Source organism: Manacus candei, unplaced genomic scaffold, assembly GCF_025592945.1.
Source record: "Manacus candei isolate 608988 ecotype Guabito, Panama unplaced genomic scaffold, ASM2559294v1 h1tg000296l, whole genome shotgun sequence".
Taxonomy (NCBI): Eukaryota; Metazoa; Chordata; class Aves; order Passeriformes; family Pipridae; genus Manacus; species Manacus candei.
The window spans coordinates 56,632-80,958 of NW_026138344.1; the positions used below are offsets into that span (position 1 = coordinate 56,632).

General features: G+C 55.1%; 1 protein-coding gene across 3 annotated transcripts in view; it reads right to left on the minus strand.

The window, feature by feature from the left end:
* The window catches only part of VDR (vitamin D receptor), a 29,254-nt gene extending 6,230 nt beyond the window's left edge, over positions 1-23,024 (minus strand). Inside the window, exons 1-5 of one of the 3 annotated variants that reach the window (XM_051775406.1) lie at positions 22,177-23,024; positions 19,676-19,742; positions 8,137-8,214; positions 6,497-6,647; positions 1,745-1,875 (exon numbers count right to left, since the gene is read on the minus strand). In XM_051775406.1, coding sequence (XP_051631366.1) covers positions 1,745-1,875; positions 6,497-6,647; positions 8,137-8,200 — 346 coding nt within the window. In that variant the 5' untranslated portion in view covers positions 8,201-8,214; positions 19,676-19,742; positions 22,177-23,024. Of the gene's footprint in view, positions 1-1,744; positions 1,876-6,496; positions 6,648-8,136; positions 8,215-19,675; positions 20,142-22,176 lie in introns of those variants that run through there. The other 2 variants (XM_051775408.1, XM_051775407.1) reach the window with 2 other exon arrangements.
* Between the last annotated feature and the right edge of the window lie 1,303 nt (positions 23,025-24,327).

Below are 24,327 nucleotides of genomic sequence, written 5' to 3' on the forward strand. Positions count from 1 at the left end.
CTCTTCATCAGGGATCTTTAGGACCGTGGAATATCTAGGTGCTGCTTCCCTGCAAACCCCTCCACGTTCCGATTTCCCCAAGGTCCCAGAGGCTTTCGGTGGCACTGTTTGTTCCCTGCTCAGCACACGAGGCAAGGAGCACCCCTTCCATTTTCCAGGCTTCCAGGTCCATGGACACCCCTGCCCACGGTCTCCCAGCAGGAGCTGTTGTTGGGTTTGAACCCTCCATGAGCACCGACCTGCTCCCGAGGAGCCGGGACGTGGAGAGCTCGTGCGACGCAGGAGGGGAGCACGTCAAACACATTTTGTTTTTAAAAGCTGCTTATCCATAAATAAAGCCGAGGAAAATAAATATTTGGGCAACATTAGCGTGTTTGGATTGGGTTAAAAACTACTTTGCTTCCCTCTGCTGTTTACTTAAGGCTCTGCTGTGCACGTGGCTGGATGGACCCACATGGCAGGGCCCAAAAAAAAAAGAGCCCAGAGCTACAGAGGAGGAAAACACAATCCAGCTCTGTTGGGAAGGATAGAACTTTTTAATAATTTTAGTTAATGGTTTTAATTAACTTCTAAATCATTGTCTTAATTAATCATAACCAATAGATATTAATTATGAATAGTATGCTATTCTTAAATTACCCTTAGCCAGCGTTTAGCAAAAGTTGTCACAAGGTGCTTTTGAGGGAACACAGCTCGGGAGAATTAAGTTTTAACTGAACTTAATTAAAGTCTTAATTTAAATTAAGGTTTTGATAAACTAACTCTGATTTGCTCCGACGTACAAAGCCTGGGAGGGAAAGATGGATTGTTGAAGTTGGACATCTGGAATGCAGAATTTATGGACCACGAGGACATCTTACAGAAAGCAGAAGATAAAGAAGAGGCCAGCAAAGAAAGTCCCTACCGGTGGAAAAAAAAGATACTAAAATGACTAAAAGTATGGACTAATTAACATAAGCAGTGAGAAATCAGTAACCAATAGATAGAACACTAATTAGTGAATGAGAACTCTGTAATTCAGAACCAACAAACATTAATTTCTTTGCTCAGACACAGGACACAAAGGGTAAGGAAAAACACAAGTCCACTGGAATTTGCAGGACTGCCCCTCTGAAAGAGAACTGATGGGGGAAAATAACCACAAATATCAGTCTCAAAAATACCTATTTTCTGCTCTGAGCAGAGAGGATACAGGAAACTTTCTGCCCAAATCCAAAACACGCAGAAAAGTGTCTTTGTGTAGTAACTGATAAAAACATCGATATATTTTAGGCATGGATATAATCTTTAGGTGTCAGGAGGTGTTTTTTTCTGTCTAAACCCCACAATCAAACCCAAACTCACGCCTAAAATTTAACCAGCAGATTTACCATCACCCTCTGGCGTGCAGAGAGAGGCCCTCGAGCACGACCCGAGGAATTCAAGACGCAACAGAATCAGCCAGTGTGCCCAGGCATCGACCACAAACCTCCCTGGACACTCTCACAAAAAGCTGATGCCCCTTGAGAGCCGGGAAAAGCCACTTGGCCCTGGGAAAAGGAGCTCCTGGATCACCCCGGTGCCCACAGGGATCATTAAACGAGCTCCTCTCAGATGATTAACCCACCACATCCGCCGCCCTTTGCATCCCCCTCGAGTCCCGGGAGGGTGTCCAGGTTTTGTGCCGCCCTTCCCAGCCCTGGGGACCGAGAGGGAGCTGGGCATGGGCAGCTGGAGCTGGGATGTCCCCCGGGGTCGTACTCACACTCCTTCATCATGCCGATGTCCACGCAGCGCTTGAGCCGGCACGCCTGGCAGTGCCGCCGGTTGTCCTTGGTGATCTTGCAGTCCCCGTTGAAGGGGCAGGTGAACATGGCCTTCCTCTTCATGCTCCTCCTGGGGAGGGGCAGAAAAACACCCAGTCAGCCCTGGTTTGGCTCTCCAAGAGGCCGCTCCGAACCTCGGGAGGAGACGGGAGGATGAACGTGGCTCCCGGACGGCAAAATGCTGCCAAGGGGTTGTTGGGGGTGCTGGGGGTGTCTCTGACCTGGCTGTGTTCAGCTGGAGAAGGTCAAGAGAAGACCCTGAGATGAGCTCAGCTGGGTAGAGCACCCAAAGGTGTGGGGCCAACCCCCCTACGGGCCATTCCCTTAAAAGCTGGACTCGATGGTTCTTGTGGGGCCCGTCCAGCTGGGAATATTCTGGGATTCTGTGAAGTTGGAGAGGCTGCACATGTTTGGGTGCATCTACAGCTTTGAGCTAGAGGTTCAGGCACTGCTGGACAGCGTGGAGAAGGAGAACTTCTTACAGGGACACAGCCAAGGGGTTCAACCACAGGTTAATCCCAGAATGGTTTGGGTGGGAAGGGACCTTAAAGCCCATCTTGTTCCAGCAGAGACACCTTCCACTAGACCAGGTTGCTCCAAGCCCTGTCCAACCTGGCAGGTAAAGCAGCTTTCTGGATCTGAACAGGTATTTTGAAGGCCATGAGATGGGTGGAAAGACTGCAGAGAAACCCCCCCAGCAACAAAAGAGAGCAGAGTGGGGGCCATGTTATTAAACATTTACCCACCTTTAAGCCTGGCTTTGCTGGAATAACTGGCTGGAGCACATGTTTGTGTGTGCAGGAGAAAGAAATCTCACTGCAGGATACAAGAGAAACAACACTTAAAATAACAAGCCTCTCTTCCACCAAAACCACACTGTGCCATGTTCACCCACCGCTGCAATCGGGGCTGTAAATCTTCCAAGGACAAAGGGTCAAAGAGGCAAAGCCAAAAAAATCTTCCAAGGCAAAGGGTCAAAGGGTCAGAGCCAGAATCTTCCAAGGCAAAGGGGCAAAGCCAGAGCTCCCAGGAGGGCCTTGCAGCAGGGTGAGAGGCTCTAAAATGGCACTTTCCAGGCAGAGCTGAGCTGCTCCATCCAAAGGGCAGTTTCTCCGTTGCCTCTGGAGATGTCACTTGGCCTTGGATAAAGTTCCTCAGTGAGCAAAGCTCCTCTCTCCCTTTGGGAAGGTTTCTAAAGGTGCCTGGGTTTAAATGAGGTGATTTGGAACGGAGGCAAACCAAGCCCTGGGTGCTGCCAGGCTGGAAAGGCAAAGTGGGGATGTTCCCAGGGGCAGAACAGGACAGAGATGCAGCTCCAGGAGAGCTGGAGAGACTTTGGACAAGGGCCTGGAGGGACAGGACAAGAGGGAATGGCTTCCCCACTGCCAGAGGGCAGCGTTAGATGGGGTATTGGGAAAGAAATTCCTCCCTGTGAGGGTGGGGAGGCCCTGGAATAGATTTCCCAAAGGATGCCCCATCCCTGGAAGTGTCCAAGGCCAGGTTGGACGGGGCTTGGAGCAAGCTGGGATGGTGGAAGGTGCCCCTGGCCACGGCAGAGGGGTGGGACAAGATGAGGTCTGAGCTCCCTCCCATCCCAAACCACTCTGGGATTCCACGAATCCCAAAATCTGCCACCAAGTCAACGCTGAGCTCAGCACGAGGATGAGGAGTCTCCTGCCACAAAGAGCCCCTCCTGGGGCACTAAAACCCCTCTGCAAGACTGAGCTGATGGGGCACAACCCCTGCACCAAAGGGGAGGCACTAAGGGGACCCCCAGCCCTGACCGGCCCCATGCAGGGAGGGTAGAAATAATATAAATATAAATATAAATATAAATATAAATATAAATATAAATATAAATATAAATATAAATATAAATATAAATATAAATATAAATATAAATATAAATATAAAATATGTCCTCGGGCTGCAGAGCCAGCAGCATGTAATTAGAGGCTATTTTAGAAAGGGAGATGCCAACAAAGAAGCTTTGCTCTCCCTTTACCTGACATGAATAAACGCTTGTAGGAAAATTAATAGAGGAGAGGGGGCTGGCAGAGCCCTCCCTGACTCACCTCACGCCACGAAATCCCTGTTTCACCCAGCCACTGGCTCTCAATTTGGCAAACTTCAGCTTTTCCCCAGGGTTTCCCCTTTTTCCAAGATCAGCAGGACATCTGCTGCCCCAAGAACGGGGACAAACACGGCTCAGCTTGAGGGCAAGTCAGGATTTGGAGCTGAACGCCCCAAAAATCACCCACTTTGAGCGAAATAACTTGTGTTTATGAGCCTCTGGGGCCAGCAGGCAGCTCATCTTTTCCCCCACAGCCCAGGGCAAGGCTGGGGAATGCACAAACAAGCCGGAGAAACACGAGGCCCTCGGGCAGGGAAAGATGTCCCGCGTCCAAGGGCAAGCCAACATTATGGGTTTGGAATGAAAATTGCAGTTTAGGCGAGCCCAGGGCACAGGAGTTGCTTTGCTGCCCCTCCAAGGTCCTGGCTGGTGGCTCCCAGGGGCCCCCAGTGACACCAGCAGGGCTGGGGAGGGGCAGCCGGACCCACAGCGGGAGCTCACGACGTCTGGCTCCCGTGTGTGTTTTTATAAAGCTCCAGAACCGGCCATTTCGAGGCTCATTTAAGAATCCCAAGGCTGCTAAAAATAACGAGGCTCCCTCCCTGCTCCACGCCAGCCCCAGGGTGGGAGCCAGCTCGCCCGGGGCCGAGGGGTTGGCAGAGCTCCGAGGTTGTGGGGGCTGCTCCTGGGGGTGGGAGATGGGGACAGAGCTCCCAAGGTCACCCCTCGGTGAGGGGAACTCCCTGGAGCTCTCAGGATGCCCACCTGGGGGGCAGAAAGTGGGGAAAACCTGCAGGAGGAACCAGGGAAGCCACAGAAGCCTCAGCCAAGGGGCCATGGAATAAATCCCTCTGGCTCAGGTGCTGCTTCAGAGCTCCTGAGCAAACAGCAGAGCCCAATAAAAGGTCCCTGTTGCCCTTGGCATCATCAGTCAACTGGACTTTGAAGCCAGCAGAGCTGACAGCCTGTTTGTGCCCAGGGCTACGTGGGCCTGGAGGTGCCAATAAAGTCCTAATTAACGGGGTCATTAAACCCAGGACCTCCTGGGGGACTTTGAGCAGGGGGAAACCGTGTCCCAGGTATGTCCCTGAGGCAGGTGAGAGCCACCAGGGGGGTCCTGCAGCAGTTCTGCTGCCACCCCCACGAGCCAAGGCTCAGGTCCTGTCCCTCCACCACCTGCACGAGGCTCCAGGCACAGCAGGACCGGTCCCAGCCCGGCCCAGGGAGGGGGAGAGTCACCTCACAGCCAGAGTTCACCCAGCAAAAGCTGGGAGACAGCCCCTGGGTTCAATATTCCCACGATATTCCCAACTGCTCACCCTCTTCCAGCCCTGGGAGTGCCCAGAAATCGATACCAGGGCAGAGGTTTTTCTCAAAGATCCACAAGCTGGGAGTTGAAAACCAGCGAGTGGACACAGTGTGTTATAAACCCCGAGGCAGCAAAGGGAGGCACAGCTTCCCTGGGGCAGTTTTAGTGCCCAGGCTCTCCCAGTAGCAGAAAGCACTTCAGTGCTGTGGCAGCAGCAAGAATTAATTAATTCAGGGGTTGAAAAAGGCATGTAAAGATGCCAGTGTAAACAAGAGGGGAACACACCAAGACCTGGCTTGGGGAGAGCGTGCCTGGAAAGCAAGATTAAAGAGTAGCAAGAGCCTGAAATTGAAAATAAAGGCTTTGATTGGGGGCATGAAGGGCTGGCTAGGGAGGAGAGCTTGGCACACAATGGTGTCTGCTCAGAAATACTGTCCCAGGTGAGGGTCCTGCACGATTCCAGGGGTGTGACAACAGAGATGGGGCTCGGGGGGGGGGTACAAGAGCCATGTCATGCTCAGGAAAGGGGCACTGGCCATTCCAGGGGCCCAAAGCCAGCCTGTTGTCACCACAGGGATGGGGAAGGTGGCAGGGAGACCAGAGCAGAGCAGGGGAGAGCACCTGAAAGAAGAGTTTAGCAGCAGCAATTGGGGGAGATGTCGTGGTGACCTGGCTGGTGGCTTCAGAGCCACCGTGGCTGAGAACAGGTCACGGAAAACTGTGGTCTGTGAAAACCCCCAAATTCCTGCCAGAGGAGGAGTTATGGCTTTGCTGCAGAAGCTCAAGCCCTGCAAGAGCCCAGCTCAAAGGTGTAAACCAGGCCTCGCTGGTGCAGAACACTTGAGCAAGGCCCTTCCCAGCCCATCCCACGTCATCATCATCATCATCATCATCAGGTGCCTTCATTTCACCAGCAATTAGTCATTCTCTCGCTTGATGCAAGTGCCCTGGACTGCCAAGAGGATGGGCCAGTCCTGGAGCATCGCTGGGACAGGGGTCAAACTGAGCCTTCACCAAAATGCTGCCTCCCCTCAGCCTCCTCTTCTCCAGCTGAACATACCGACTGCCCCTCAGGGCCCTTCCCCACCCTCGTGGCCTCCTTTGGACGCTCTCTAATGGCTTAAAATCTTACATTTTGGTGCCCCAAACACCCCAACGTGGCAGGTGCAGAGCGGGACAATCCCCTCCCTCACCTGGCAATGCCCCCCCAGGCAGGACACGCTTGGCCCTCCCGACTGCCGGGGCACCCCCAGGCCCCCCCCAGGCCCTGGCACCGCTTTCCAGCGCCTCATTCCCGGCTCCTCTCACCTGAAGAAGCCCTTGCAGCCCTCGCAGGTCATGGCATTGAAGTGGAAGCCGGTGGCCCTGTCCCCGCAGACGCCGCAGATCCGCGGCACGTTCCGGTCGCCGTCGCCGGCGGGGTCGGGCAGGGACGTGCTGGCAGCCCCGGGCTCCATGTCTGGGGGGGGATCAAAGCCAGGGGTTTATTTTGTCAAGCTGTTATCACAGCGATACGAAAAGCCAGTTAGATGCAAATAAAGGATTTTTGGGGTTTTGGGGTTTTTTACCCCCTCGCCTTGGCTTCGGCGGGAGGAACTCGTGTCCCCAACTCGTGTCCCCTCTGGCTCCAGGGGCTCCCACCATCACCAAGCCGGGTCTCATGGGATCACAGGGTGTGCTGAGCTGGGAGGGACCCACAAGGAGCACCTCAGCCCTGTGCAGGACATCCCAAACCCCCACCCTGTGCCCCAGAGGATCATCCAAACGCTCCTGGAGCTCTGGTAGGCTTGGTGCTGTGCCCACTGCCTTGCCTGGAGGTGTCCCCCCTAAAACCAGGGCTGATCCCCCTCCCCACACCCCGCAGAACACACTCACAGCCCTTTGTGGGAGAACTCCTACAGCTCACCCCACACCCTGAAGGTTTCCTTTGCCCCTTTTCCTCCAGAAAGCCTTGGGGGGGAGCAGAACTGGCCCTAAAACCCCAGGGCAGGAGGTGACACAGATGCAGCAGAGAATTTCCCTCGTGCTCTGACAGGAAGCGGCACCAGCTCCCGTAAGTGAGAAAATAACCTGAACATGACTCAAAATGAAGATTGTTTTTTTTTTAAAAAAACATCCCTCACAGGGCTGTAAATGAGGGTGGGAGGAAATAGTGTTCCTAGGGCAGATCACTGGAATGAGAATTAAATAGAGCTTTTAAAAGACTCTCCCTGGCTTGTGATATCCGCTGGCAGAAATCTGTCTATTAGGAACACTGAGTACCTAAAAGCACCAGGAAAATAAAGGTTGTAAAGTTTTCCTGGTGCTGTATCTTGGCAAAGGTCACACCGAGGCTGTGGGTGCAGCTCAGCTCACCCTGGGAGCTCCCAGCAGCTCCTGTGCCTCAGTTCCCCCTCACAGAGGACAGAGTTGTCCCCTCTGTGCATCTTGGGATGAGAAATTTTGAGCTGATTCAGGACCATCATGTAACCTTTTTTTTGTTGTTTAAAGCCTGGCTGAATGTTTTCTCCACAGGGGCTGAGGCCTCCCTGCATCTCAGCTGCTGATTTTGGCTAGTGTTGGACTTGCCCTGTGTAAAATACCCTTTATCAGTCACTCAGCAACTCCAGACAGCAAGTTTGGAGCAAAAATGGGTTGAGAGGAACAAAAGAGGACGATCCTGGAATTAAAGTCTCACTGCAAAGCTCTTGCTCGACCCGGGGAAGCCTGGAGTCCTCTTGGGCCTTGCCAGGGGAGAGCAGAGCTGCCACACAGAGCCCAAAGGCTCCACAGCCCTGCAGCACCTGGAGATGCCCCCAAAGCTGCTCCAGGAGCTTGGACTTTCCTCCCCTGAAGACTGGCATGGCCAGTGGTGCTGGCACCTTCAGAGAGGGGTCCTGGTGGTCGGTGCTGCCTGGAAGAAGCTCCCAGGAAGAGACAGACCCAACCCCGAGGAGAACATCCCGTACCTGGATCTGGAAAATACGCCATGCTCCGCTGCTGCACGTCCCAGGAGCTCTGGAGCTGGGACATGGAGCCACCCACACCTAAAAAAAGGCAGACAGGACACGAGCTGAGCCAGCCCCAGACCTTCCCGAGGTCGGTGACTCAAGGAGTGTCTGAGTGTGCCCCGGTCCCGCTCCGGCCCCTCGGAGCACCGTGCCCGGGGTGGGGTGATCTCCCAGATAATCCTGCCAGCTCAGGTACCACTTGTCTGGTTCCCACACCACCTCCTCAGCCCAGATCTGGGAGGAGATATCCCAGCTCCAGGCCACCCTCTCTGCGTGCCGGGGTTGCCACGGGAGCCCGAGGAACACGGCGGAGAACAAAGGGGCACAGGAAGGGGAGAGGAGTGCTCCAGAGGTGTTCCTTTACCTTCAGTAATAATTTCCTATCGATTTAAATCTCACAATCCAGCCTGCTGAGCGCGGGGGGCTCGAGGGGAGGCAGAGCTGGGTGGCTGCTGCAAACACAGGTCCCTATTCCATGCCCACTCAAAGCCTGTGGAATCACCTGGGCACCCCAAGGGGAAGGTTTTGCCTCCCTTTCCACATCATTTTGTTCTTTCAGCAGCTCTGGGAAACACCATGCTGAAACAACCCATTTTTCCCAGGGACAGAGGCAGGAAAAAGCTTTTCTCAAGGTGCTTTGCCTTCCCTGAGCTCCTCCTCGAGCTGGGGGTGACCTGTTCTCACACCAGGCGATGGGTTGGTCTGTTCCCTCGGGTCACCCCCGTGTCCAGCACGAGCTCAGAGACCCAAAGGATGATGGTGCCACAACGCAGGGCCAAGGCAAGGGGAGAAACCCACATCACAGCAGCTCATCACACTGGCCTCAGCTGAGGGGTTTTGTGTCCCCCCCGAGCGCTGTGCTGGAGGGCAGGGCCAAGAGACACCTTGGGAAAACACCTGCTGAGCACCTGGATGGGAATCTGCTCCCTTGGCCATGCAGAGCATCTCTCCACGCTGATGGCACCCAGAAAACCTCTTTTTTTTCTGGTTTAAAGCCTGGCTGAATGTTGTCTCCACAGGGGCTGAGGCAGCTGCTGCCTCCCTGCATCTCAGCTGCTTTCAAAAGGCTTTGGCTGGTGCTGGACTTGCCCTGTGTTAAACACCCTTTATCAGTCACTCAGCAACTCCAGATAGTGAGCCCGGAGCAAAAATGAGCTGAGGGGAAAAAAAAAGAGGATGACCCTACAATTAAAGTCTCACTGCAAAGCTCTTGCTCGACCCAGGGAAGCCTGGAGTCCTCTTGGGCCTTGCCAGGGGAGAGCAGAGCTGCCACACAGAGCCAAAAGGCTCCACAGCCCTGCAGCACCTGGAGATGCTCCCAAAGCAACCCCAGGAGCTTGGAGTTTCCTCTCCTGAAGACTGGCATGGCCAGTGGTGCTGGCACCTTCAGAGAGGGGTCCTGGTGGTCGGTGCTGCCTGGAGGAAGCTCCCAGGAAAAGACAGACCTCCTCCCAGGTGTCCCCCTGCCTCGTCACACCTCTTGCTTCCTCCAGCTCTGGGGTGAAAAAGCAGCAGGTGGTTTGGTGGTGATGCTCGCTGGAGAGTCCCAGCTCTGTGCCAAATGCAATTCCCACATGGATGACGGGGCTGCTTCGACCATCTCCAGCTTCTTGGGAAATGTTGCTCAGCCCCGGGATGGAAGTGACGTCAGAGCGCGGGAGGAGAGACAGGGGAGTTTCCCTCCACCCCCAGGAAAGGTTGCTCAGTCATTAAACCTGACATTTAAGCCTTCTCTTCTTGGAATTGAAGCAGAATAATTAAGTGTTCGAAGGGCTCAGCTCTTCCCAGCAGCACCAGAGAGGCCAAACCAGTTTCGGGGCTGCTGCGAGCGAAGTCGCAGCCGCCCCATTGTCGCCCCAGCGAAGCCCCACACGGGGTTGGAAGGACCAGGCTGGGGGCTGAAATCCCAGTGAAGCCCGTGAAATCCCAGTAAAGCCCGTGAAATCCCAGTAAAGCCCGTGAAATCCCAGTAAACGCTGTGAAATTCCAGGAAAGCCTCCCCATGTGCTGCCGCGGGCTCTGCGGGAGAGGCCGCTCGCTCCCAGGGAGGGTTTTGTGCTCCCCCGGCTCACACTCAATTAACACCACGCAGCCAAAACAACACGATGCTCCTCAGCCTCTCAGCGCCTCTGGCAACGAATTTAAGCAAAAAAAACCCCCAAACAAACAAAAAGAAAAAGCTTTTTTCGGAGTCCAAATGGACCCATTCATAAGACGCAGCTGCGGCACTCGAGGAACCCTTTTCCCCCTTAAAAAAGACAATTAAACCATTTCCTTCTGGAGCTCCCCAGAGCCCTGTTATTGAGCTGCTTTCCATGAGATTTATTGGGCAGCGGACTGACAGCTTTCTGGGAAGTGGGAGCTCCCAGAGCAGCTCAGCACCAGCCTGTGCAGGGGAAGCTCCCCGGGTTGCCACATCCCTCGTGTCACCCCTCACCTCCGCTCCTAGGCTGGAAGAAACACTTTTTTTTTTCCCTGCAAGACCTGGAGTGGCTGCAGCTTCCCGGGAGCCGGGCAAGACCTGGCAAGGGCTGGTGGTGCCACGGGACCGGCAGGTTTTCGTTCCCTGACGCAAGTCAGCTCATGCCACCCCTTCCCCCGTGGATTTGATTAGGGGTGAAACCCTCCCCTCACGCCCCCAGACCACGGGCAGAGGCTGCTCCGTGCCAGGCACATCCACACAGGCATGGAAAGGTGACAATTCCCACCCCCAGAGAGCCCAGACACTGCCAGCCTGCCCCAGTGTGAGGACCAAAGGAGCCACAAACATCACTTTCAGGAAGGTCGGAAAGACTTAAAGAGAAAAAAGAATCCCTCTCAGAGGAACCGGAGCTAATCTCATTCCCTGGGAGGAATCAAGCACTTGGGGGCTCCCTAAATGTTCTGTGGGGTGGGAGTGAGTGAGCCTGGGGACACACTGAACCTGATTACAGCCACCAGTGCTCCCAGTAATGTGGTTAGAAAGGAGTAGGAGCAGCCACAGCCCCCGGCAGCGAAGATCAAACAGCAGAGCAGACAGAGCAAGGTGTGCTCTGAGCCCTCTGAGACCCCCCAGCAGCACAGGGTCCCCTCACTGCCACCTCCAGAGTCTGGGAAACCAGAAGGGAAGAGAGGGACAGTCCCCAAATAGCCAGGTTTGGGTTTCCTGGATCATCAACGCAGCGATGCCACCCTTCCTGACTCCTTTGTAAAGGGTGATTGGATATTTCTCTACAGATGATTAGATATTTCTGTATACAGATGATTAGATATTGGGAAGAAATTCCTCCCTGGGAGGGTGGTGAGGCCCTGGCACAGGTTGCCCAGAGAAGCTGTGGTTGCCCCTGGATCCCTGGAAGAGTCCAAGGACAGACTGGAGCCCCCTGGGATAGTGGAAGGGTTTGGTACAGGATGATCTTTAAGGTCCCTCCCAACCCAAACCACTCTGTGATTCCACGAGCTGGTTTAGATGAGATATTAGGAAGAAAATCCTCCCTGTGAGGATGGTGAGGGGATGGGATGGATTTCTCAGAGGAAGCCCCATCCCTGGGAGTGTTCAAGGCCAGGTTGAAGCAACCTGGTCTAGTGGAAGTTGCCCCCTGCCCATGGCAGAGGGGTGGGACTGGGTGGTCTTTAAGGTCCCTCCCTACCCAAACTACTCTCCAAGAGGTGTCAGAGCCACCAGGAGACCCTGCAGGAGCTGCAGACCCTGCAAACACACCCAGCCTCCCCCATCCAAAGGCGCAGGGACTCGTCCCCCAGCAAACACACGCGGGGCAGGTGGATGTGCTGCTCCCTCTCCAAGACAGGAGCTGAGGGCTGGAGTCCAGGCACAAATTCCATCCAACCTGGATGGGAAAAGCCTGTTCAACGACCTGGGAGAGGGGCCAAGGGAGCTGGGGCACAGCAGGGACACAAGGGCCGGGTGGGACGAGCGTCACGGGGCAAACCCTCGGCGCCTTTGCCGGGCAGAAAAACCACCCGGCCCTTTACAAGCCCTTTACAAACCCTTTACAAGCCCTTCTCTGCCACATTGGCGAAAGATCTCTGTAAGATCTCACGTCCCAATTAGGCAACAAACCCCTTACGTGTGCAGGTAAAAAGCAGAAAATATTTGCAAGTGCTGTTGCCCCGACTGGAAGGAATGAAGTAAACAGATTTCCAGATTACGGCTCGGGCACCGCTTCAAAACTGCCTCCAACCTGACTCCTCGCTGGCACCACATTTGTCACTCCAACCACAGAAATCAGACAGAGCCCTCGCTCCTCGAGCCCCCCGGACCTGTGAGCCACGGGAGGCCCCGCTGGCACCCTGGCTGGATTGCTGTGACAGGGGATTTTTTACGGGAGCGACGCGTCCTTTGTCAAACTGCCCTTCAACAAATAAATGAAAGCAACTTTTCACGCGGCAGCAACGCTGACAGGGGGCTGGCAGAGCTTCCCTTGCGGCATCTTTGCTGTGTTGGGGTTGTTTTTGGCTGGCCATAGGAAGAGGGAAAGGGGAAATTCAGCCCCAGCCCGGCTCGGGCTCTGCCCTCATTCCGCCCCGCGAGTCTCATCCGTGCACACACATCCTCCCTGGACCAACTTGATGCAAGAGCTTGCAGACACTGGGGCAGGTCTCGAGACCTTTTGCCAAGCAGGATGAGCAAGACTGGCACACCCCAGCCCGAGCAGAGGCCACTGGCACCGATAAGAGCACCAACCCAGGGAAGTCTCAGTTGCGGCATAGCAGGAGCGCCCACAGACCCCTGGCCCTGCCCTGGGGAGCAAACACAGCCCAGGAGACAAGAGCCAGCCTGAAACACGGCCAGTTCCAACACTGGTGAGGGGCCTGTGGGCACCACAACATGGGAACTGGGGAGAAACCAGCCCTGGGAAGGGTGGAGCATCCTCCCGTGGGCTCCGTCAGGATTTTGGGTTTCCTGAGTGGGCTTCTCAGTAGAGATCCTGGCTGGGGGCTCTTCCTCCCTGTGTGAACCCCCCTCTGCGGGGGAAATGGCACAAAGCTGGGTTGGGTTGGATATTAGGAAAAGGTTCTTCGCCCAGAGTGGGGAGGAACATCCACGTTGGGCACGGAACAGGGTCCCCAGGGCAGCGGTCACGGCCTCAGGGCTGCCAGAGCTCAGGGAGCATTTGGACAGTGCTCTCAGGCACAGGGTGGGATTTGGGGGTTGTTCTGTGCAAGCCAGGAGTTGGACTCGATGATCCTTGTGGGGGCCCCTTCCAGTTCTGGATATTCTGGGATGGTCCTTTGGAACCAGCTCCCAAACAATTCCTGACCACACACAAGGCCCTGAAACTGCCCCTTGACACCCCCATGGAGCAAAGGGGCTGCTGCATTTCAACCTTCCACGTTCTGCTGCTCCAGAGGTAAAGCCAGGAGAAGCAGGAGAGGGAAGGGTGAAGGTTTGCCAAGCGATGGAGCAAAGAGCAGGGCAGATCAAACGTGCCCGTGCCAGGGCACCCCGGGACGGGCACAGCAGGGGGAAAAACCAGCCTGGCAGCTCGTGAGCTCCCAGCCCTGGCAAAGCCGAGGTCAGGCACAAGAGGGGTGGGGGTCCCAGGTGTTGGATGAGGCCAGCCATGGGATTTGGGCTCCACAGACCCTGTTATCCTCTCCATTCCAGCCGTCCCCCTGGGGCTGGCACTGCACACAAGTCAAATTTAACCATTGGATTGACACCCCCCTGTGCCTCAAATGGGACAGGGCACAGCCCACCACCCCACTGAACACACCCTGGGGGAGGAAACCCCAACTAACCACACAGGTTCCTGCCTTTCTGGGGATTCTCCTGGCAAAGATCCCTGCCTGCAACCCCACAGTCTTTCCACCGAGGCAAGAAGCCCCATGCTTCCCAGTCCACGAGCCACGGACACACAGCAACCCTTTCCCAATGCATTAAGGCTGAACAACAGCCTAAAAAGTATCCAGGGATCCCTGGGGAAGGCCACGGGTGCCTCATTTCCTGAGCAGCCGCGGGAGGATGTTGGTCATGAAAGCCGTGGCTGGTTCCCTTCCACTCGGAAGCTGCTGCCTGTGTTTGTGGTTTAGGGAGAAAGGCAGCTGGGAGATGTTAGGCTGGACTAGCTCAGCAGAGCTGCATTTACAGCCAGAGTTCCACACTCTGGGCCAACAGCCCGTTGCACTGGTGTCCGTGTGTCCCCGTGACCCAGGGCGGGAGCGGCTGCTGGAAGGGGACGATCCAGCTTTGAGGTTTCCAGGGGCACAAGCGCCGGTTCACGGGAAGGATCCGGCCCCATCCAGCCCCCCTGTGACTCCCCAAGGCAGCCTGCAGGGTGCCCTGCCCGGATTTAGGGGAGCCAACCTCACCAGGCACCCCAATTCCCATCCCTACGAAGCCACAGCAGGTCCCAGGCCCTGGCACGGCTGGCCCAGGGCAGTGGTGGGGTCACCACCCCATGGATGTGGCACCTGGGGACATGGCCAGTGGTGGGGGAACAGGTGGACTCAATGATCTCAGAGGGTTTTTCCAGCCTTAATATTTGATATTAAGCCTTAATATTTACGATTTTACGTTTCCGGAGCAGGAAGGGGGGGTTGCAGAGAGCTCCCTGAGAGCTGCTCTGCGAGACACTGCTCATGCTCTCAGCCAGCACTGACCCTGCCCTGAGTGTTCATTAGTTCAGGAGAGAAGGAGGGACAAAGTACAGAAAGAGTTTGTCCCCCTGAGGGTTTTTTTCTGTGTTTTATGACTTCCCACAGGCTGGGGCAGCTCAGCCTGAGCCTCACCCACAGGGCCCTGACTAAGCTGCTTCTGGGACCTACCAACAAAAAAACATCCCAGAGAAAACGAAAAGCAAGTCTGGAGCTACCAAAGGCACTTCAGGAGGAGCTGCTGCTCTGTTTGTTGCTCACGTGAATGCAGTGGACGCTCATTTCCCAGCACGTCCCTGCTCTCTGCAGCCACAGCCAGAGCTGCCTTCGCCCACTGAGGTTGGATTGGAACCTAAAGACCAGGAATTCCACGTGCAGGGTCTGTGCCTGCACTCAGAGGGCTCCAGGACAGCGATCAGGAGGGATGGCAGAGCTGGCTGGGCACGGGGGCATTTCCAGCTTCTGCACCAGCCGCTGTGTGCAGGATCTGACAACTCCTCTGCTGTCTCTGCCTCTCCCACCCCTTCAATTTTAGCTGCAGACAGGAGCAGCACGTGAGAGCTGTCCCCCTCTCCCACATTTTCACTTCTTATCACCAGGAGTTATTGCTCCAAGCTAATATTTCCAATGGAAACTCCACCTTTAGCTTAGTCAACACGATTCCCAGGCTGATATCCCCATCGTTCTGCCTCCCAGGAACACCACCACTGCACCCAGCTAATTGCAGGGCACTGCAAGGACAGGGCAGAGGGAAAACTCTGCCCCAATGAAGCCAGAGCAGCAATTGTTTCCACAGATGCCCCCCCTGTGACATTTGGGGTCACCTGAGCCCTTCCCAGGTTTCCACTGTCGCCTCCTCTGGCTCCAAATCGCTCCCAGGCTTCACCTGTGTTTCTGTTTCCCAATCACCAGTTCCAAGGTAAGGGCACCCAAGGAGCCCTTTCCTCTCCTATTCCAAAAAATCCAGGAAAGGCCGACAGAAAGGAGCTGTCCCTACATGTGGGAAATACCACACTCCTTCAGAGCTTCTCCCCTGTTTCGAAATATTTGCAAACAGGTTCTCGCTCCGTCGCCCTCAGAGAGGAAACCACGCCAGGAGCACACAACCCCCAGCAACCTGGACACTGAAACCAGTTCATTCAGCACCTCCAGCCCACCCTGGGCTTTTTGCTGGAGATGGGAGGGGAAAACTCCAGCTGATTAAACTGCAAAATGCTACAGAAGCCGCCCTAGAAACAGCAAGCTGAAGGTGTGCCCCAGGTTTGGGAGAGAAACTGGGACTTGGCTGAGGAGGGGAATTTAAACCTTGCCTAAAGCACGTGTTAAGCCAGGCCAGGTTCTCTCCAGCAGCACCTGGATGTCAGGACTATCTGATATTGCAGCGACAGGACCCAAGGGAACATTGTGAAGCTGTGCCAGGGCAGGGTGAGGTTGGATTTTAGGGGAAGGTTCTTCCCCCAGAGGGTGGGTGGGCACTGAAGAGGCTCCCCAGGGCAGTGGGCACAGCACAAAGGCTGCCAGAGCTCCAGGAGGGTTTGGAAAACACCCGGTGGGCTTTTGGGGTCAGAGCTGGACTGGATGATCCTCGTGGTTCCCCTCTCAACTCAGGACATTCCAGCTCCTCTCTGTGCAAGGAACCAGCCCAGAGTCCAGGATTCAAGGTCTTGGGATTCACAAAGTCCCGACGGACGTGGGAAAGATCAACGAGAGGCTCAGAGATAGGGCCCTTCTGAGGCTGCCGACCTGCTCCAGTGGCCTTTGACACAATAAACCCATTTACGAGGATTCCAGGTGATAGAGGGACAACATTCCCAGAAACAGAGCCCCGATGGCTTTGGCTGAGCCGTGCTGGGAGCAGACTGTGGGGAGATGTTTGCTGCAGGGTGTCCAAGCTACTCTCAAACCCACCTCATCAGAGTCCAAATAATTTTTAAGTCCCTTGCATCTATTTGGCTGCTCCAGCTACAGCGTTTCCACTCAGTTATTTCTTAATTAGTTGTAAGACATTTTATTTATGAGGGTGGGGAAATCCTGACATGGAGAAAGCTGCAGTTGGAGCAGCAGGAAGAGACGGAGAGAGGTTGATTTGTGATGGATTACTCACCCTAAACCAACACCACAGACACCAAGACACAAGCCTTGACCAGCCCTTGTTGCAAGGCCTAGATAAAGGCAGGAGGCTTCCCCACCAACAGATTTCTCAGGAATTTGGCACTACAGCAAACAAGAAGTGGCATTGCAAGACTCTTATTGAGGGGAAAAAAAATCAGCTCCCAAAATCTGGCACGACAGGACTGGAAGTCTCACCCCTGTGTTCCAGTAGGAAGTTACAGCATGAGCAGATTTTGGGCAAGACTGGACTCAAAAATCAGTGTATCCAGGACCTACTTTCACTGAAGAGACAGAGCAGGAGCCTCACAGTGGGATATTCCCAATTTAGGAGGGAAAAAAACCCCCCTGAGTCATGTCATCTCCAAGGTTATCCCAGAGCCAGGAGTATTTGCACGTGAACATCCCCAGGGATGAGATGAACTCCCAGCTCCTCAGAGACAGTCCCTGCCTTGGGCACAAGCTCTGGGAGCTCAGCTCGGTGCAGTGACACCCTCTCATTCATTACTTGCATTAATTCTTTGCTTTCTGCCTCCCACCTTTCCCCTCAACAACACCTCCCTCCAGCCCAAGCCTTCCCAAGCAATTCCAGCCTCCTTAAGAGCCACCAGCAGTGATTTTCCAGCAGATCTTTATCAGCTGATTAAAGGACAACTAGAAATGCAGCAGCCAGGGATTAACAGAGAGCCCCTGAGACAGAAGGAGGGGGGGAGAAAAAAAAAGAGCAAGGAGAAAACCCAGAAGTCAGACCAAACCAAGAGGACATCCCTGTGTCACCCCTCACCAGGGAGGTGGAAGGTAAAACAATCCCAGTGAGTGTTAAACCTTCCCATTAATTGCTGCTTTTCCTTGAGGCTTTGGGGCAGAACCACAGCCCTGTTGCTGCAGATCAGGGACCCCAAAGAAGGGCCAGATTGCCCAGGCTGAGCCCTGCTGAGCCCCTAGGCTGCTCTCCCAGGGCAGGAGGGCAATTCCCTGTCCCAGGAATTGGACAAAGAGGAGTTGGCTCCCAGGTCTCTGCTTCTCCCACCTGTCTGGACAAGCTGACAGGTAAATGGGGAGCTGGGCCCAGGCAGGGCATGTGACAGCGAGGCAGAGCCATGCCCTGCCCTGTTCCTTCCCTGGCAATTCTCCTGCTGCTTGAGGAAGCGAGTGGGTGAGCACAGGGTTTAAAGTCGTTCCTCTCTCCCGAGAAATTGCCGAGTAATTCTGCTTTTCTCCTGGCCAGGAGTGAGCTGGAGCAATCCCACTCCAGCCCTGGAGCAATCCCACTCCAGCCCTGGAGCAATCCCACTCCAGCCCTGGAGCAACCCCACTCCAGCCCTGGAGCAACCCCACTCCAGCCCTGGGGCACACAGTGCTCAGCCTGGGCTGCAGGAAGACACAGAAAAGGTGTTTTCCGTGCTCTGACTCAGGGGGCTGCGAGCAGAGGAGGCTGCAAAGCACCAGCCCTGAGCTGCTCACCCCTTCCTACCAGTGGGTCTCGCATCACCCCTGGATTTGGGCACCCAAATCCCTCAGATCTCACCTCTCATCCTCTCCCATAAGTTCGTGCAGCCGAGGTCACACCACCGGCCACAGACACTTTGTCACAAGAGACTTCAGTGGTTTGAAGTTCCACCACCTGTGACAGGTGAAATGAGCAGCAGGAAGCATTTCTGGCACTGCAGGAGCCCCTGGGTGTGCAAGAGACCCTAGGCCCACCCTGAGAGTTCATAGTTCAAGCACCAAATGGGGCCAAAACACCGATTTTTGTGCCCTGTCCTTTATGTGCAACAAGGAGGACGGTGCTAGAGGCCACCCTGGGCAGCAGCAGAACACAAACCCAGGTTTCTCCTCCTCTGTCCACCACTGACCAGGCCATGGAACTCCCTGAGTGTCCAAGCAGGCAGTGCAGAACCTCAGGAAGGGATGGACTCTCCTTGGAGCACAGGCAGAGGTGGGGACAGGAGCTGCCTGCACCACAGTGCCAGGAGAAAACAGGGAAGGAAAGCAACACACCAGGAGAACTGTGTTGAGGAGGGCTCTCCTCCTCAGGGAAGAGCTCCCAAACCAGAGATTTAAGCTCAGGACTGGGAACTGGGCAGCAACTTCACATTCAGCCTAAGCCGGGCTACGGAAACAACAACAAAAACCTCTTTACCTGGTGACAAATAACCCTGAGCTGAACCAAACCTCCAGGCCAAGGGGGCACAAGGGGCACGTGGAAGGAGGCAGGCGCTCCCCAGCTGGTGTTTCCCACGTGGCAGCCAGGACTCGCTGTCCCCTCTGGGGACGCCCAGGTGAGCTCAAGGACACGGCACGTTCCGCAGAACTAAGCAAGTCTAAATATAGACCCGACTGCAGCTTATCTGCCTCCCCAGCAGGAGCATTTCTGAGGAACCCTCCCTGTCAGCACCAGCCCTGGGGAGGGCACAGAAGGGTTAAGAGACCCCCCATCCCTCACCTGGTGGGCGGGGAACCCACCCGAGGTGGCACCTGGTGGGTGAGGAAACCGTTCCCCCCCTCCTTGCCTCGTGCTGGCCCATCGTGGGAGGCTCCTTGCCCAAGCAGGGAGGAGCAGTGGGAGCACTGAGGAAGCAGGAGCTGGCGTGGGGGGCAGCCTGGCATTGAGAAATCGGGGCAGCACCTGCACGGGAGCCGGGATGGCATTCCCAGCCGGGGTGAAAAGGCAGCAGCACGGGAGAACAGGGGCTCTGCTGTGGGAACCCTCGGGAGGGAAAGCAGCAAAAGCTCCTCGGGAGAAAGGGCAGGAAGGCACGAGGACTCCCAGCACGGGACAGTCACTCACCGGCGTCCCGGTGACCCGCAGAGCTCAGGAGTCACGTCAGCAGGGCCTGGGCAGACACCATGGATTCCTGGCAATGAGGAAACGGCTTCAGAGGGACAGATAAAGGTCCCAAGTACTGCTTTTCATCACTTTTACACCCCGTTTCCATGAATTAGAGGCAAAGCCCGGCTGGCACGAGGCGAGGTTTGTGCTGATAGCGCCGTTAACCAGCCCAGATAAGGGAGCTGTACCTGAGGAGCAGCTGAGTCAGCAGCTGGAGATGGAGCTGGAAGCTGGTCAGGGGTGCTGGGAACGCCCTGTTGCCCCACTCTGAGCTCTCCTGGCCCATTCCCCCCAGCCACGGCTTCTCCTTCCTCAGGTCACCCCCGAGAAGCTCCATTTTAAAGCCTCAGGGTCTCCACCTTCCCCATCTCCCTAGGCTTTTGCTCCCCTCACACCTTGGTTTCAACCATTCCCTCCACCAGCCCCGGCAGCAGGAGCTGGGGCTGCCCCCCAGGCACCACCACACGGCTCCTGTCCAAAAAAAAAAGGGAGTTTTCATGTTTAGATAGGACAGCTCAGCTGGAAGGGACCTGTGACAAGGAGCTTCTCCAAGTCCGTTTTCAGCTGGGCCTCCAGTTGTCCCTCCAGAGCCAAAACACAACTCAAAAAGCCCAAACCAGAGGGATTCTCCCCACAGGGATTTACACATTATTTATACGCAGAATTAACACATTAATTTATTAATTTATATTATTTTATATTATTCTTATGACCTTATATTAATTTAGTAATTATATTAATAAATCTATATTCATGTATTATTTTATATTATTCTGATGACCTTATATTGATTTAGTAATTATACTAATAAATATTTTATCAATTTATCAATTATATTAATAATGTATTAATTATACTAATAAATTATTTATTAAGTTATTAACTATATTAACAAATATATTATTTTATACACAGAACTAGCACATTAATTTATTCATTTATTTCTAGGAATGAATATTAATTTATTTATATTAATAAATGAGTGTATATAGATGGATTAATTATATTGATAATAAATTTATATTAATTTATTAATAATTTTATATCAACTTATTGATTATATTAATAAATACATTAATTTATACACAGAACTAACACCTTAATGCTCAGCAGTCGATCGTAGGCCAAAATATTAATTTTTAGCAGTGGCTCCATTTGTATTTGTCTCATTTTTGGGGGTGTGTGTCTTATTTAATCCCAAGCTTTACAAAACTACTGTGAGTCCACACCAGTGCCTCTCCTCCCCAGCACGGGGGACGAGCATCCCACGTTTGCTCCCTCGGCACAAGCAGGTGAAGATGTGTCACCTTCCAGTTAAAGGGGGTCTGTCTGAGCAGGGATTTTCCCTCCATTCCAGCATTTCCTCTCCCCAAGCCCCAGAAAGTTTGGGCCGGGCTGGCTCTGCTTTGGCTCAGCCACAGGAGGTTAAAAATTACTGCTGAGGGCACCTCTGCCCACGGAGAGCGAGGGGCAGCACCTCCCCAGGGTTAGTTATTAAAGGGAGGAAGAGGCTGGATTATCCGGTTATTTTGTCTTAAGTGGGATAGGGGGGAAAACAAACACCCAACTGACCCGAGGCACATCCTTTGCCTGGTGAAAAACCTCTTTTTTTGTGCCTTTGTCCACTGGGAGATCCCCCAAGCGATCTGTTCACACCCTGGGAGACCCCGGGCAGACAGGACAGACACTTCCTGCACCTGCCAGGCCTTCCTCTCTCCTCTTCCTCGGGTCCCTGGTGCCACAGGGGTGGCTGGCCAAGCCGTGCCGTGCCAGCACAGAGCTGCCCAACCTCAGCCTGGCACTTTTTCCCCCCTCTCTCCCCCCAGTTAAACCCACTTCCACGAGCACAACAAGAAGACCCAACCAAACTCGGTTTTAAAACCCACCCCCAGCCTGGTTTAACTCTGTTTTAACATCTTCAGGGAAGGCAGAAGAGGTTTTATTCAAATGAGTAATTACAGCCTCGACTTCCTTCCCCCCCCCAGAGCAGGTTAAAAATTCCTCCCAACCATCACAGAGGCCCCTCAAGAGCCCAGAGCACCGTGGAGGAAGCACCGAGGAAGAGGAACAGGACACTGAGGTGTCTGTCTGTCTGTCTGTCTCCCCTGAGAGGAGACACACGTGTCCCCGACATGGCTGGTGCTCCTTTAACCCAGGGCTCGGAGGAAGATGAGTCACTGCCCAGGCTCTGTGGGAGGAGGACACGCCACAAAAACGCTGCTTCTCCTGAAAACCACTTTCTGAAGAAACTTTTACTGCTGAAGGGCTCAAACGAAAAAAAGGGGGGGGGGGAGGAGGAAACCGAGAGGAAGGAGCAGCTCAGCCCAGAAAACAGCCACTCTACCTGCTCTTCACCAGCCCCCCACAACTCCCCGAAGGTTGGGGGGCTCAGTCCTGACCCAGGGAAGGATCCCCAGGTCCTCATGTAGGAGCTTCAGGAAGACCCCCCCACCCCATACCTTTGTCTTCTTTGTGCTGGGAACTCACTGATCCAGGCAGTCCCACCGCCAATGGATGGAAAGTCACTGGGGAATTACAAACAGAGTACAATCAGTGCCACTGTGGGGTCTCAGCCCCCCCAATCTGCCCCAAAAAATACTGAATTGGGAGGTTAATTTTAACGTGCATCAAAAGCTGATCATTGATCGGGCACTCCTCTGAGTCAGAGAGTAGGTAAGGAACAGGCTGGAAACCCTAAGCCACCAGTTAACACCCCAACAGCACCCAGGGAATTCACAAGCTTCAAAGCCCCCCAAAAAGGGGACACACAGGGATGGGACGTGGGGAGGGGGACAGGGGTGGCTTCCCATGACATGGTGAAGCTCAGGAAGGGGCTCAGAGGGGGAAATGGGGGTTCACACCAACGTGGGGGGTGTGACTGGGTCCAGTTCATCCCCATCCTCACCCCGACCCCAGAGGGAATCACCAGCCAGCCCGGAAAGGGTAAAGCCAGCCAGAATTTAGGGGGGAGAGGAAAGCAACCCCAACACACTCACCCCCCATCCCAGGGCACCCCAAATCTCCAGGGTGAACCCTCATTTCTGGGCCCAGCAAAGGGTGGCCAGAGCTGAGCCCGGACAGCTCTGTGGGGACCCCAAAACCAGGAGCCACCCCCAGAAGCCACAGAGAGGCTGAGAGGGACAGAGACACCCCCAACCCTCATGGGGACCCCCTTTTTGGCAGGGAAAGCCCTTAGCAGCCCTGAGAGCCTCCAGCCGAGGGGAGGCAGTGGGCAGGAGGGGGCCTCACACGGGCCCCCCGAGCCCCTGACACGGAGCACCGGGGGGGCTCAAACACACACAGGACCCCCAAAACCCGGCTGGGGAACAGCGGGAACCCCGCGCCCACGTGGGACCCCAAACCAGGCAGCACACGGAGCTCACCGGGGACGCTCAACACGCCCCCGGCACCCCCAAACCTCGGGGCAGCCCCGCGCACCCCCCGTACCCCTTCCCCGGGACCCCCAAACCTCGGGGCACGCCCCGGGACTCTCCAACCGCGAGGGAGAAGGACAGCGGGCACCCGGGAGTGCCCCGTGCCCGCGTCCCCTCGATCACGGGGGGGCACCCACGGCCCCCCTTACCCAGATCTGTCGGTCCCGGTGCCACCCGCACCCACCCAGGTCCCCCCGGTTCGAGCAGGAACAGCCGCCCCTCGTGTCCCGGTGACCGCCCGAGCCACGGCGGCCGCCGAGACCGGGCACGGAGCGGGGGTTCGCCCCGGACCAGCTCTCCCGGTGCCCCCTCCCCGGTACCTTCGCTCCCGGCGCCGCCGCCCCCCCCACCTTCCCGGTGCCGCCTTTTGACGGGAACCGGCGGGTCTCGCCCCGCCCCCTCTGACCACGCCCCCGTCTGACCACGCCTCCCTCGGCCCCGCCCCGCCAATGCCAGCGCGGCAGAGCCTCGGCCCCGCCCACCAGCACCATGTAGGGTTGGCGGCGGCCGCGGCCCCGCCCATGGGGGGCGTGGCCGGGGGCGTGGCCGGAGATCGCACGTGGCTCCCCCGGAGGGGCCGTTCCGGGTCCCCGGGGCCGTTCGGGGGGTCCGTGGGGAAGGATTGGAAGGTCTCAGGGGCACGAGGGGGGCTGTGGGGGGTCTCCCCCATCCCGGGAATGCTCTGGCAAACCCACCCCTCCTGCCCGCTGGGCTCGGCCCCCTCCTCTCATTTTGGGGTCCGACCCCGTGCCCCGCAGACCCTCCCTCTGACGGCAGCCTGGAGAGAGCTCCTGAGTGTTCCCGGGCGTGAGAAATAGAAACCCAGTCGGGTGATTTCCAATTAGAATTTATTATATGATAAAAGCAAATTCAGCACAGGGTGATCAGGGAGGGGGTTCAACAACTCCCAACGCCTGTCACACCCAAAGACAGTTGTTCCACATTTATTTCCAACTAATTCATGAATATTCATTATACATATGGTTAAGTCAGACATTCAGCAGATGTTTGCTTGTTATCTATACAAAGTTATAAATTTTTAAGAAGGGTGCTATTATCCAGCTAACTAAACAAAATTCCTTCACTATAAATCTTACACAAGGTAAAAGGGAGGTAACTTGCTTTATCTCTTTATAGAGGCCCAATTAAGTTTTACAATTTGTTTTTCTTTTCTCT